The 14,922-nt window shown below is 38.1% G+C and overlaps 1 protein-coding gene across 3 annotated transcripts; it reads right to left on the bottom strand.

Annotated features, from left to right (window-relative positions):
• Positions 1-1,235: 1,235 nt before the first annotated feature.
• Positions 1,236-13,822, bottom strand: ano11 (anoctamin 11). 3 transcript variants are annotated; one of them, XM_056733460.1, is made up of 23 exons: positions 13,453-13,822; positions 12,936-13,053; positions 12,049-12,236; positions 11,864-11,971; positions 11,579-11,715; positions 11,416-11,473; positions 11,196-11,306; positions 10,932-11,097; positions 10,580-10,670; positions 9,112-9,208; positions 8,628-8,771; positions 8,404-8,541; positions 8,048-8,146; positions 7,809-7,911; positions 7,408-7,519; positions 7,264-7,318; positions 6,791-6,888; positions 5,282-5,418; positions 4,963-5,168; positions 4,384-4,526; positions 3,815-3,905; positions 3,311-3,470; positions 1,236-1,764 (listed from the first exon to the last, which is right to left on the bottom strand). In XM_056733460.1, the coding sequence occupies exons 1-22, from the start codon at positions 13,582-13,584 to the stop codon at positions 3,312-3,314; spliced, it is 2,691 nt and encodes an 896-aa protein (XP_056589438.1). In that variant the 5' UTR covers positions 13,585-13,822; the 3' UTR covers positions 1,236-1,764; position 3,311. The 3 variants fall into 3 exon arrangements, with proteins under 3 accessions (XP_056589438.1, XP_056589437.1, XP_056589439.1); XM_056733459.1 differs by having other exon boundaries at positions 3,316-3,470; XM_056733461.1 differs by having other exon boundaries at positions 3,339-3,470.
• Positions 13,823-14,922: the final 1,100 nt, after the last annotated feature.

The raw sequence follows: 14,922 nt of genomic DNA, 5'->3' as shown, positions 1-14,922 counted from the left end.
CCCAGATGCATTTAAAGTGACTTTGGAAATTGTCCACCAAATGCATTAAAATTCTTTCATTATCTTGTTATTTTAAACCTGTATTACTTCCTTTCTTCTGCAGAAGGCAAAAGAAGACATTTTGAAGAATGCTGGTCACCGAACAACTGCGGTACATATTGACTTCAATGACTTGCATTGGTTTTGTGTCCACACAATAGAAGTAAACGGGTACTGTTGTTCAGTTACCAACATTCTTCAAAATATCTTCTTTGTGTTCTGCAGAAGAAAGAAAGTAATACAGGTTTGAAATGTATGGATGGTGAGTAAATGATCAAATGTTTGAATGAACTACCCTTAAAATAATGTGAGCACCTTGGAAAAGGTGATATCTCTTCATTCTTAAAATGCCATCTACTTTAATATACAGCCTCAAACCTTTTTCCAATCGCTTCATTCATCCAGTTTAAAGTTTCATCATTTGTAGAATAAAAAACGTGTTGCTTCCGAGAATTTGAACCAGAGAAACTTTGTTTAGGCATGCAACCTAGACAATATTGTAACAAATCATAAACTGCAATGTTTGTTTGTTTTTCACAGCAGACTACACAATTACTATTCATCCCTATAACAATGGGTGTTTATTCTTTTGTCCACCTCCTGTGTGTACTTGCGCATTAATTGCAACACGCAGATTTACTGTAAACAACTTATAAAACCATCCTTCTAAAAACTTTTTTAATCTACAAAGGACTTAATAAACCCAGGATTCCCATCCAGTGAATAATGTATTTTAACTTGGTTGCTGATGCCAGCAGAGAACTTTGTAAGAACTTGTGAATGTGTAGATTCTTGTTTGGTGGTTAAAGGGTTTCGAAGGGGCAGTTTGCTCACACAAAAGTGGGCTTGATTGTCTGATCAAATTAAATGGAATGTGAGAACAAGAGATCGACTGCAGAAAGCAGAGCTGAAAGTGGGACAGGAGCTGCCTACATGAAACGTGTTAACCAAAGATTAAGGATCTGGTGCTTTTGCCAGCTGGCATCAGCTCTCAGCTGTGGAACACAGAGTTTCAATGGCTTCACACTAGCACCGTCTCGTTCACCTTTTAACTTGTTCAAGCATATCATTTTTCTACTTGTTCAATCCAGAATGTAATAATTGTGCTGAATAATTTTCAACGATTATTCGAACGAGCTTTATTTTAAAACATAATATATTAAACAGCCCAGAGATAAACGTAAAGTATTATTCAGAGAAGCATTTTATATCAACAGGTAATGAAGAATGAGGTTCTTTCGCTTCAGCCATCTTTTACAATTTCCATTTTGTCAAGTACAAATATATACTTTAGTATTCAGGTAAAAAATGCAAACTTCCACTAAAGCTAAACAGGTACAGTATACATCACTTGTCAGGAGGACAGAGACGGAGTAGAGATCACATCTTTTAAAACAGTTGGAGCTAGAGGAAGTTGTACGTGTAAACAGCCTGTTGCTAAAGTTTATAGTGAACGAATTTGGCATGAACTTCCATATTTAGAAACGCATGCTTACAAACACACACACTACAGCCTACACACACACCTCCACACAACCAAATAACACCAAACGGAAGCCACGTTTTAGTCCAAGTGCATTTTCTTCCTTAAATAAAAAAATGCAGCAAATACTAAGATGTCCCTCTTGGATCAGTTCAAGTCAAGTGATTTTCTAGCAAGTGCGCCCCCTTCTGGCGTGCCCTCATCTCTGCAGACCATTCTTATGTAGGTGGGCGCTTCGCTTGCTTCGAGGACCAATTCAAAAAGCAGAAAAGAGGACATAAATACATTTTTAGAACAGATATTCTATTATTTTTTTTATATTTTACAATACTTCCTCTTCTTAAAATGAATGTGCAACATGCTTCTGTCTGAAGAGTATTTTTAGCATAGCAATACTCACTCACTTTTACTTTTATTGATTCAATTCTGCTAAGGGAAACATATGTGGTGACATTACACACAAGAATGGTCAGCACACTGAGACGTACACACCACTGACATCACAAAGATGAACACACAGAGAGCTGCAAGACGTTTACATCTACGGTGGCTGTCAAAAGCCTTTAAAAGTAAAATACATTTTAATAAAATGATGGTGTAAATTGAGTAGGTGTCGCACAATATGGTACTGAAAAAAGAGTGTATAATATTTACAGATGTACAGTGGAACACATCCTTCCATCACCTAGATCCACGACAAGGATTCATGCAGTGGCCGATGTTAACTTTTAAATTTGGACCAGCCCAGCCTAACCCTAAAATCTAGAAACTAGATCAAATGGCCAAATATACACTCTGACTAGAGGCAGAGCATCAATTAAACATGTATTTACTGAAAAGTGGGTTGAGATTTATTTACCTTCTAATTTAAGTATTAGTGCAGTACTTATATCATGTCACAAAAAAAACTTGAAAAATAAAAGCTCTAAATCGACTAAGAAATGTGACATGCATTAAACGATTTATTGAAAATTACATTCTTTCACTGTTGAATTGGACATGCAATATAATGTGGTATAATGCAATGACTGTTTTAATATCAAATACAAATTGGAAAGACTTTATTAAAGAGGAATTAATGCAAAAGAAGATGGTTTGAAGAACATTGGTAGCAAACTACATTGGCCTCTATATTGACTTCCATTGTATAGACACAAAACCACAGAGACATTTCTCAAAATATCTTTCTTAAAAAAAGTCATACACTGCAAAAAATGACTTTCTTACTTGGTCTTTTTTTCTTGTTTTCCTGTAAAAATGTCTTAACATTCTTGAATCAAGATGCATTTTCTCGATGAGCAAATTGACAGAAAGTAGTCTTTTTTTTTTTTTATAATTATAAATAAAAAAGAGAATAAATTATAACAAAAGTTAGATTTTAAGTTACACTATCACCATAATATTTTTTACATATTTAAGTATTTACATATATTACTTTTTCCATAAATAATACCACTTAACAGATCAGTCAAATTGTTGTGGACTCTTGACAGTGTGTTTAGATGTGTGCCCATTTAAGCTCTGCTTAAAATGTTATGATTGACAACACTCAAACAAGCCTTTTTTATAGATATAACGCTACACAGTTTGTTTTGAGATTAGTTTTAATACATTTCTGCCTCGGGCTCATGCGGGTAATTGCTGCACACTGCGATCAAGAAACACTTTTTATAACCTCTGCTGAGAATCTGTCAGCGTCTGAGCTCTCTGATGTGAGCGTGTTAATGAGACACACTGGCTCACAGTGGACAGGCGCTGCAGGGTGTGGACGTCAACATGTGCACTAACCTCACCTATGAGGCATCCTGCCACTCACCAGCAGGGCCTCCTGGTTGTCAGCCAGTGCCTGTTTGGCCAGGTAACGCTCTCTCTTGATCTTCTGCAGCAAGGATTCAGGTATGTCAGGAACGATCCAGTCGATGGCACGCAGCACAAAGAACACCACATGCTGAGGATGAGCACACAAAGGTTACCAAAATGACAAAAATAATGAAACAAAATACAGAATGAATCCAAGTAAATTTGCAACACATTTATGCTCCTATGATGTGACATTTGTAAGTAAAACAAGACAGTACTCAATTGACAGTGCACGAAATGAGCCAAAAAATAATAAAGTTAAAATATTAAAACAATGCGCCAAAAAGCTATTTAAACTATTAATTAAAGATTATTTTATTTTACAGTTTTTGGGAATAAAATAAAGATTTAATTGCTTTACAATAAAACTTAGAACAGAAGGACAAACAGAAATGTATGATGTTTAAGGCAGAATAGAGGACCAGTGATCACCTCAAAGGCGATGATAAATCCCAGTCTGACCGCCAGCAGCTCCCAGTAGACCAGTTTGTATCTTCCATTTCCATCTCGAAATGCTTTATATCTGACAACAAGCACAACCATGACAAAAGTTGAGCACAAGAGAAGAAAATCCAACAGTGCTGACAGCTACGATTTAATGGTTCACTGCTTGGATTTGGAATTTTGCCCTCTACTGTGTGAAATGGTGCAACAGCCAAGACACTGCTGAGAAATGTCAGAACATGATTCAATTAAAATTCCAACAATTCAAGATTTCAAAACATTGAGAAATGAGTGGGAGCAAATCTTATGGAAAGGGGCCACCGTGTCATTTTTCTTTCCCTTAATTAAAAAGCATTAAAATGTTCAAGATCATGTAATGTTAAGATCACATAACCAGTCATGTCCAGTCCAATATCAGACACATTAGTTTGGTTATTAGACGCCTTCGTTTATGGAATAAATGATAGCCGACATTAACGCAATTATGCATCCATCATAGATAACAAAAATATTTTAGACAAATACAAAATATATACAGAAACATCAGTAAGCATTACCTGCACACAGTATGACTGGTGTGGTTGTAGCTGGGAGGAGAGTATGCCAGTGTGAAATTGACATAACCATGAAGGTCATTGTTAAACTTGTATTGGTACAGTAGGCGGGGCAAAAAATCTGAGGTAAATGCTATAAGGAAAGCCTGTGGAAGAACACAACATATTGAAAAATGCATAATAAGAAATAAATTGACAAATAAAGGCATTGTGACTAAATTAAATAAAAAACCTACACATTTATGTATGTGTACATGTCAAACAGGTTTATGAAATAAACTGGCAAGTGATAAACAAAGATTATTTGCCCGGTTTCACATAAAAGGCTTTACACTAGTCCCAGACTAATATGAAAGTTTGAGCTGTCTTAACTGAAAATAAATTGCCCTGATATATCTTAAAACATGTCATTGCCATTGTTTTGTCTAAAGATGCACACCAGTAAATGTTTTCATTAATGGTATTTTAATAAAAGCAAAGATATGATAAATGAATTCAGGTATAGTCCTGGTTTAAGTTAAGTCTTGTCTGTGAAACCGGGCCTTAAAGTATTAACTGTATTAAATCTATGTGAGTGCTCACATTGACTATCACCGAGACGTGGGAAAGTGCCTCCAGTATGATGAACCACACACCGATGTGCTGCGCTCGCTCAGCCACGGGCCTTCGGTATTCACACACAAATTTATGAGCATCCAGCCTCACCTCCACCCAGTTATTCAGCAGGGCGAAGAGAGGAGCCAGAGGGAAGGCAGCCACAAAAATAGTGATGAAGCCAAACTGCAGAACTAGAAGGAATAATGATCATATAACTGTAGTAGAAGTCAATGGCATAATAGATTTAAATAAGACAATAAGAAGAATTTTAGACACATCCATCAAAGATACAGCATCATTTTACCAATCTCAAGGTACTCCTCAAAGAGTCCTTCACATGGAATCAACTCATAGTCTTGCTCCCACCGCTGAGGTTCTGCTGAGCTTTGGGCCTTCTTTACAGACGATAAGGACCGTTTCTGTTTCCAAGCCTTCAGTTTACTGAGAAAAAGAGACACCACAAAACTGTTAGACAGAGAGATGGACATACAAAGCCAAAGTGAGTTTTTTGAGTAATGGATCTTTTGAGGTTATTTTTAGCTCGGAGATAACCTGTGTTCATTTTAAAATATTTCTTTTTTCTTGAGCTTCACTTTGGTGCTGATGCATTATTTAATAGTGAACTAAAAGATTGTGTTTGGCATTCATCTCGCTAAATCACTTGAACTGCTGCTTCGGAGGAAAGTGCTTCTGCAATTCTGGCAGTGAAACAATGTCCAGCTTGCCAAGAGCTCACTAGAATAATGTTTGCGGATTTATCAACGAATATATCTGTCAAAATACATTCAGACGGCTAATCCTGCACACATTCACACATTTTTACCTTTTAACGGCAAATGTTTAAATGCACTGGACAAAGGTTGAATGTGTAAATTTAGAGGATATATTGACAGAAATGCAATGTAATATACATAACTATGTCTTAAGAGGTGTATAAACCCTGACATAATGAGGCGCTATGTATTATTACCTTAAAATGAGCTATTTCTATCTACCTACGGCGCGTGTTGCCTTGTATGGGATTCGTCATTTTGTTTCTACAGTAGCCCTAAATGGACAAACTGCTCTACAGAGCGTGTTACGTAAATACGTTATCTACTTTGGCAAATAGCAAAAAAGACATTTTAGTTCTGTGTCAGCTACCGTAGTGATTCAAAAGGGGTGAACGGTGGAGTGAGCCGTTGGTTGCAATTCGCAACCTAACCACTAGATGCCGCTAAATTATATTCACTGGACCCAAGTGCTGTTCCATATATGACTTGTTTTTCTTTAGTAAAACACAAAACAAAAGACTGTTAGGAGCTGACAACATATAGTTTATCATTTAGATTTTAATCATCTTTTTCCATACTAATGAAAGTAAATGGTGATATGAGTCTATCAACCATTCTCCTTTTTGTGTTCCACATGTAACAACATGAATTTGTGTAAATGAGGACAAAATGTTCATCTTTGGGTGGAATAGCCTTTTAAGACATTAATCAGTATGTTTATTAAATCAAATATGATGAACTGTCCTTATGGTGACATTCACATCCCACAATGCAGGATAAACCCGACACGCACACCTCCGCAGAAGCATGATTCAAAGTAGTTCGCTGTGCCAATGCTGCAGCACTGACCCAAAATGCAACACGTATTTACCCACACAATGCTGACTAGCTGTTCTAAGATCAGATACAATCATTTTGATTCTGCAGTAGTGCGATTTCAGTGCGTTTTAATTGTGGTTTCCTGTACAACAGAACAGGTTATTTAGACAAGTATCGATGTGTTATGTAAAGTTTGAGTTAATGTAAAGAGAAACACATACGGTATGATAAACTCTTGGATGTTGTTGATAAGCTGTTTTCCCACCATGATGATACAAAGCTGCTCAGCAAGTTCAATCAGACAGCCCCCTGGTCCACACTGAAAACACAAGCACAATTACAGTTCAGATGTTTCATTCAAGGCAAATTGCAAATGACGGAGCATTTATCGTGATGCTGATGCTTTTGTCAGACTCTTTAATTCAAAGTGACATTCAAGCAATACAATTTCTAAGCATGCTCTTTTGCTGTGAATCAAACCCATGTTGGCCTTGATAGCACCATGCTCAACTCGTTGGACAAGTAAAAAGCTTACTGAAAAGTTACAGTGCTGCAAGTTATTTGGGAATTTTGCAAAACAAGAATTAAATGGCAGTGTCATCTCATGATGTACAAACACAGACCTTCCAAATTTTCAAAACAGCAGGTAAAGAATTGCACATATGAATTACGTCTAATAAAGTCAAGCACTTACATCCTCATTCCTCATGCCAAACAATGTGCCATAATGACCAGGATAACCCACAAATCTGAAATAAAGAGCAATTCAAATCAGTACTCAAATAAACAGTATTGATTTTGGACAATGACGGCACATCATGTTGCTTGTTCATGTTACCTGCCCTTAAAGAAGGCCACGTAGAAAGGAGACGAGTAGAAGTTGACAAACTGGAAGATGAAGACTTTAAATGTAAAGGCACCTTCATACTGCGTCTGAGTCCTGTGCATTTCTGAAAGGGAAAATGTTTTATGCGCAAACATATTTTAGAAAAATGAGCATCGAAACGGCGGTTAATGGCTGCTTGTTATGTGAAAAGTCTAAATGCTTCATTATAACGGCCTCTAGAGAGTGCAAAAGCTCTACAAAACCCTAATGGTTTGTTGATTCTAAAAGTGTGGATGGGCAGGTTCATTTCCCCGAACCACAGGGAAACGACAACACCAGACTAATCTCATTTAAAGTCATGACTTCCCAGGCATGTGTTGCTTTATGGGGTCTGATGCGTATGAGATCCTTACCCCATTTAGTGAGCTGCTCTGCCAGGGCTGTGTAGACCTGCCCCATCAGCAAGATCAGGGCCAGGTTCACCAAACTGCTGGAGATATTGGCAATATTCCCAGCCTGAAAGACAAAATGTGCGAGGGGGTTGCATTGAGAATGTGAGAACTGCTGCAGGTGGTGAAGAGATTAATGAAATGGTGCATTATGTCAAGACATCTTATATTAAGGTTTAAGGCAGATGGAATGGTGTGCCTACCTGTGTGCGCAGAACAGAACTCCCAGTTTCAAACATCATTACGCTCACTATACTGCGATATATGATCACCGTGACCAGAAAGATTATCACCACACACAGCTAAACAGAAAGAAAGGAAGATGGAGAGAATTCGCTAAACGGTTGAATTTTTGTACGTTATAAGAAGTTGTAACTGATGCTTTCCCATGCAAAAAATGTACTGCTACCATAAAATGATGTTGCGGGTGGTTGCATTTAAAGGTGGCTACTTAGTGTCCCAAGTCGATACTTCCTTTGGTGAAAATCTAGAGGATTTTTTTTAACTTTCAATACTCTCTCTCACTCCAGTAAGCCCTCAGAAGCCATATAGGTCTCACCATAATAACAATGACCATGGATCCAGTCAGCATGCGTGAAATGCGAGCTTTTTCAGGAAAGTAGGGCTCCTTCACTCCTGTCACTGGGTTTTCCTCCATCGCAGGTGCCATAGCTGCGAACTCAGGCCGTGGAGGTTCCTGTCCCATTTTTGATTATCTCTGGTGAGCACATCGACGTTCTATACAAAATGTTCAATATTATAAAACTAGAAATCACGTCAAACCTCTTCTTCTTGGAAATCCATGCAATCCCAGTGGTGAGCGAGAGTGGCATTCTTGCGTTTCCAGTACTCCAGGAACGTGACAGCCCATAAGGACATGAAGACGCTGAAGAAGACCGTACCAGGATGATCAAACAGATAACCAACCTGAAGAAGAGTTGAGAGTGAAAGCAAGAAAGCCTTTCGCCAAAAGTGTGTAGACCTTCCTTTCCTTTGGCTAGACCGCTTAATTCCTGTTGCAATGTCTCTGTATATAGAATGATGTGCATAAGAAAACTAAAGAAAGTTAACCAGACCTTCCAAAAAAATGTAGTGACCTGTAATCTAAAGTGGAAACTATTAGAAAGGAGCAAATCCCTATATTCACCGAATTGGATAATAAAACGTTTACCGAAATGTGTTTTTGGTAGTAAAATCTTAAGGCTCATCTATGTGATATAGATAATAAACATAATTTGCCAGAAAAGCAAAATACTCGTAGACGTACTTTGGCCATGGGACAGATGTCAGACATATTCCAGGGTTTGCACGTCTCACAGAGAGGACACATTAGATAGCGTCCTCCACTCTCACAGATCTCCTTCCTGTCGGCAGTAAATGGAAACATGCAATTATGTTAAAGCTAAAGAGATAAAGTGGATGGCAAATTCAGTCAGTTTTTTTCAAAGCATCCATTTTCGTAGGGCTTCGTATTAAATGGTTTCAGAGCTTAAACACAAATGTTAGAAATCTGGAAAGAGTGCAGAAAAAGAAAGGCTGACACGGGGGGCCCATAATGATCTCCTGAGACTTTTGCCTAAGGCCCATGAGCTCAAAGATCAGCCCTCACTAAAAGCAATAGTTTAGTTTAATGTCAAGATCAATAGACTAATAGGCCCATTATAAAAATGAGTGTCTTGAGTATATAAAATAGTTGAAAAAGGGTTCTAACTTTGAAAAATGTTGCCTATTGCTGTATGCCAAATAATTTGCGTTTAATATTAAGTGTCTATTTTCGATTAAAGGTACTGTGTGTAATATTCTGGAGGATCTATTGACAAAAATGCAATATAATCTAAATAGCTATGTCTTCAGAGGTGTATAAAGAAGTTTTGTGTATTTATCTCATTTCTATCTACATGTTTTTTCTAAAGTAGCCCTAAAAGGACGAACTGCTCAACAGAGCACGTTTTGTAAACACATTATGATCCTTCTGCAAAATAGCGACCCCTTGGTCGCTAAAATCTCCACTTTGCTCCTTTAAAAGCTCATATGAGACCCTTGGACAACAAAACCAGTCTTAAGTAGCACAGGAACATTTTAGTTTAATTGCCAGAAATACAGGGAATGGGTAAAAAAAATATATATATATCATTATGACATTCAATAAAGATGATGTTCCATGAATATACTTTATACATTTCCTACCGTAAATGTATAAAATACTTTATTTTGTGAGTGGATGGGCTACTAAAGTGCCTCAGATTAAAAACTTCAAAGGCGATTTTCTCAATTTTGCTTGTTATGCACCCTCAGATTCCAGCTTTGTAAACAGTTGTTGTTCCACCAGATAGTGTCATATCCTAACAAACCATATATCACTAGAAATCTCTTCAGCTTTCAGATCATGTAAAAATCATTTCTAAAAATTGACCGTTAAGACTGGTTTTGTCGTCCAGGGTCACATGTGACTGTTTATCTAACCTGGGTTGGCATTAAAGGCATATATTGTACAAACGTCTCTTCCTGGACATCACTTTATCTTTGGTGCAAATGGAAACAGATTTTTATCCAGTCCTTTAGGTAGATGGTTAACAGTTGCTATGGAAACTAATAAGTAATAAGGCACATTGATATGGCATTGATTCTCTTTTCAGAAAACACCTAAGAGCAGCACTAAATGTGTGAGTAATGTCAAGTAACAAATTCAGGCCAGCAGCAAGCATTGTTAATCAATAATATGGGAGGACACTTACGCTGGAGTATTGGATCCCATTGTCATAATACCGGACACAAAGACACATGTCCCAACCAGAGCAGCTGGAAGAAGCCACGCTGTATAAAACCCTTGGAACAATGAAAAAGACTTCTTAAATATTAAAGCATGGGAGCTTTTGCATTGCACTGAAGTTGATTTTTCTTGTTTTGAACATAATAATGAAAAAATATTTGCCAATGGCATACTCTCTAAGAACAATAAGCATATTATTAAAGTACACAATTATACTTCTCAAAAGAAATGCATCTTGTTTTAAGATCATTTACATTTTCTGCAGTTTATGGCCACATTTCACAAATAAAACATGCTGAAATATGGTGCTCACTTACCCAACCATGCAAAGTAAAGCGCGATCTTTTCTCCAAAGTATTCACGGATGTGATCCAAGGGCTGGTACTTGCACCATTTCATCCAGCTGGCCCAATAGTGATACAGAATCTGTCGCTTATTTAGCTGATCTGGGTTGATGTCAAAGCCTGGGAGTTCAAACGGGCCCTTAGAAGTAAAAAAGGTGATCATGCGCACATCAGGAATACAATTCGATACAACACCGGTTCACAGCACATTGCTGTAGATGGTGTACTGTTCCTAACCTCATGCAGAGGGAATGCACCCGTGAAAGCCCCTTCATTCAGCAAACGGGCGACTCCAACCTCTGCCCGCTTCCGTCTGCCATAGTTGGTCCGGGCCAAGATTTCATACACCTGGAATAAGCATCCACCGTACAACATTTATTGCCTCAACAATAAGGCTTCTCCATCAAAACCAATAACCCAATCCTGCTTTTCAAATAAATGTTTATCAGGCACTCACAATTCTGTGTCTTTGCGTATTGGTGAAATAGTTTTCACGGTCATCAGAGCCCAGAAACCTAACAAAACAGGAAAGTAAGGTATACGTAAGGTAATTTTTATATCCGTTTATGCACGTAGATAAGCATCTTAAGACGCAAATATAAAAAGTAAAAGAGCACAACCTTTCCATTTTGGATTTGCGAAAGGCACACGTGTAGTAGTCCGTAGGTCGGTTGGGAACGGAGTCAATCATGATGTTTGGCACCCAGAGCTTCTGCAGAACTCGAGCAGAAGTGTTGAAGTCTGGATTTGGCTGTGCCTGATAATGGGCAAAACCATCTCATTTCACACCATTTCCCATTAGTTTCAATACCAATTCCAGTGTTCTGTTTTAAGCCTTCTTTGCGTAAGAAGCTTTTACACTGACAAAAAAATTCAGACAAACACAAAAAATTATAGGGTCTAACCTGTAGGGGGGCTCTAAGACAAAACTCCTCAGCATAATAAACCAAGACATCCCAAGGAGCACTGAGCTTCAGATAATGTATAGTCTTCTTTGCACTAGATGATTCCTCCTAGCAATATAGAGAAGACTGTCAGAAACAGCACAAGAAACGCCCAAACAATACTGTTTTAAGAAAATAGATTGAACCTTCTCCATTAGGAGACCAGCATTCTGAATATTCTGGATGAATTTGTCTCTCGATCGGGCCAGTTGAGCTTTTCTTTTCTCTGACCTGCTCTCCTCCTGCACTCCTTCCTCTCCTTCCACTGTCGCCTCTCCCTGCCCCCGACTTCTGCGTTTGCGTCGTACCTTTACCTCCCACACCAACACAAAGTCTGAAGAAAGAGAGACCTGACCTTTGTGTTCATATCTTTAATTTCACAAGCATTAATTGAGGATTGGTTCACCCTGACATCACAGCTTTCAGGTTTCTGTGAAGGCTTTCCACCATATCTTTGAATATGTATTTTATTCCATTTTAATTTGCAAAATAAACCTCTTGTCATTTCAAACCGAACCTGTATGACTGTCTTTTTTTTGCGGAACAAAAGACAAGATATTTTGAAGAATGTTGGGAACCGAACAGCACAGTCACCCATTCGCTTCTATTGTATCGACACAAAACCAATCAAAGTGAATGGAAGCCAGTTTAAGAGGGTGAGTAAATGGTTTTCATTTCATTTTTGGTGTAATATTTTCTAAAATGGTATCGAAATGAAGTGCCTTTTTTATTTTTCTTCCAGTGGGCTAAGAAAATGTAAAAATGTAAAAATGTAACTACTTATTATATCACTTCAGAATGTTTAGATATTTATACAAAAAAACAAGCAAACCAGTAAGCAGTAAAAACAACAATTCAAAAACTTAGAGACTACATGGTTGTATGTTTAATTTTCAACCCTTTACAATTGAGTGTAGCCCAAGTTAAACCTGTTTATTACAGGCAATATTATAGGCATAATCATATATTTTTTGTAATGTATTTTGTATAACAGTAGTGCTGGTATATTTATTGCTCCTCATTAATACTTTACCTATTTTGCTTTTGCCATCTCTGAAGTAGTTGCCGGGGGGCCGTGCAGGTGGGCTTTCAGTCCTCTCGCAATGAACAAAGATGGGGTCATCGTAATCGTCACCAGCTGCAGTGTTTAACTACAATCATATGACATCGTTTCAAAAGAGGATTGTGTATCATTTGACACTACAAGTTTGGAGACCCCAATTAAACCATTATCAAAATAATCATGAAACATTTTATTTTATGACCTTGTATCCAGATATGGTTGTTACATTTAAATATTTACCGTAAAACTATATCAGAATGCTTAATCAGCAATAGTATGATATTGATTCTCAGTATGTCTAATAGTCTGTGTATACGCTACGCTGCCTATAGTAATTAGACGTTTAATGTTTCACAGCTCTGCAATGAGTGGAGCGTGGTATTGCTACAGAGGAACATTAACACCTGCTTTAAACCTCAGCAGAGGATTTTTACAAATATCTGGCAATCTGACAAGCATTTGTGAGAATAAACAATTGTGTGCTTACATATCTGGGAGGGATGAACCCCCCATTGTTCAGGCTTCCATAACTGTCGGAACCATGCGTGTCTCCACTACAGTCCAGATCCAGCAGAACCTCCCGATCCAGAAGCCCCTCAGGGTTCCTTTTTTTCAGCATGAGGATCCCAGACAGAACCAGACGCTGAGGTGGAACTAGCAGAGACGAGGTAGCTAAACTCCCATACAAGACGTCTATAAGCACACGCTATCCCACGTTCCGGTTCAGGCACTCCTGGAGAACATCAGCCTCCAATAAATTATGCACAGAAATTACATTTGAGATAAAAGTGGTAATGCATTTTGCCAGAGGAAGAGACGGATGAGAGGAGACAGAACCAGAAGAAATGTACTAAGTGCAGCGGAGGAGAGACATCAATGCTGAAGTGGGTCTGCAGTAACCTCTCTCTCTCTCTCTCTCTCATTCACAGCATCTTTCTGTCTCCTCAGCACTCCTGAGGGAGAGTTACCGTAGCTCAGCTGAAAGAGGAGCCTCTAATATTCTTTCATCTTCAAAGAAACAAAAACACACAACACCTGCAGGTTTCCAGCTAGAAAGCTTCACAACAACCCTACTGTATATCCTTATTAGGATAGAAATGCACCGTACAAAATACAGTGAGATTTTTCTTTGCTCATTTAACTTCGGCTTAATGATGATGATCATGGTTTATTGTTCATTATGGGTAACAGAGGCACTGTCCAATTAAATTGTGTACTGGATCACATGAATATTATTGCCTAGAGGTAATCGATCTATTGGAAGAGCACACCACTTGGGTAATAACTGGTGAATTAAATGACTCAAGAGGCATCCGTCGCAGTGGATACTGAGCATCACCACTAAAAAAACAGACATGCTTAAATGTGATCGGAGTCATTAGTTTAGATGTAGAGAATACAGCAATACATTTCTTCTCCTACTACTTCAGCTGGATTGCCATTATTTGCATTGTGTACATTTGTGTTTTACTAATTACTTACACAGACAATTAAAGTCTGCCATTAGCTCTCCGTATGCTTCGACGGGCGTCAGACTAAGTGCTGCATCCTTGGCTGCGAGCCAAAAATAACTCGCAGTTCCCAAGGAATTCAAACGTAAGAGGGTGTTTGAAACAAATTAACAAACAATATTTTAAAATAAATGTGCCATTGACTGTGACTGGCACAGTGATTCAACAAAATATAAAAAAACTTCATGTATCATATTCTTTTGTTTTTGTTCAGCCACCCCAACCCCCAAACCACGGTGCTGCGTTAATATTTCACACATTTCTAGTGATGTTACTGCGGCAGTGGAGAGAGAGAGAGAGAGAGAGAGAGAGGGGAGAAGGTTTTGAGCACCTACTGCCCATTTCCTTTTTGGGAAAATAAAATAAAACTGGTAACAGACCTAATACAAAAGACAGAGACTCACATCTAGTTCTGCATGGAAATAGAAAGCAGCCCTAGGCAAATG

The sequence above is a fragment of the Triplophysa dalaica genome, chromosome 20, assembly GCF_015846415.1.
Source record: "Triplophysa dalaica isolate WHDGS20190420 chromosome 20, ASM1584641v1, whole genome shotgun sequence".
NCBI lineage: Eukaryota > Metazoa > Chordata > Actinopteri > Cypriniformes > Nemacheilidae > Triplophysa > Triplophysa dalaica.
Note: the sequence above shows the minus strand (reverse complement) of the source record. Positions and strands in the feature narration are given on the sequence as shown.

Bases quoted from the DNA above. Each gene is read 5' to 3' on its own strand.
- ano11 (XM_056733459.1), bottom strand. From the start codon at position 13,584: ATGCTGAAAAAAAGGAACCCTGAGGGGCTTCTGGATCGGGAGGTTCTG. The intron at 11,307-11,415 runs GTGAGTGCCTGA...TGCTTATTCCAG, and splicing joins ATACGCAAAGACACAGAATT to GTGTATGAAATCTTGGCCCG. The intron at 8,147-8,403 runs GTGAGACCTATA...CTTTCTGTTTAG, and splicing joins CCATGGTCATTGTTATTATG to CTGTGTGTGGTGATAATCTT.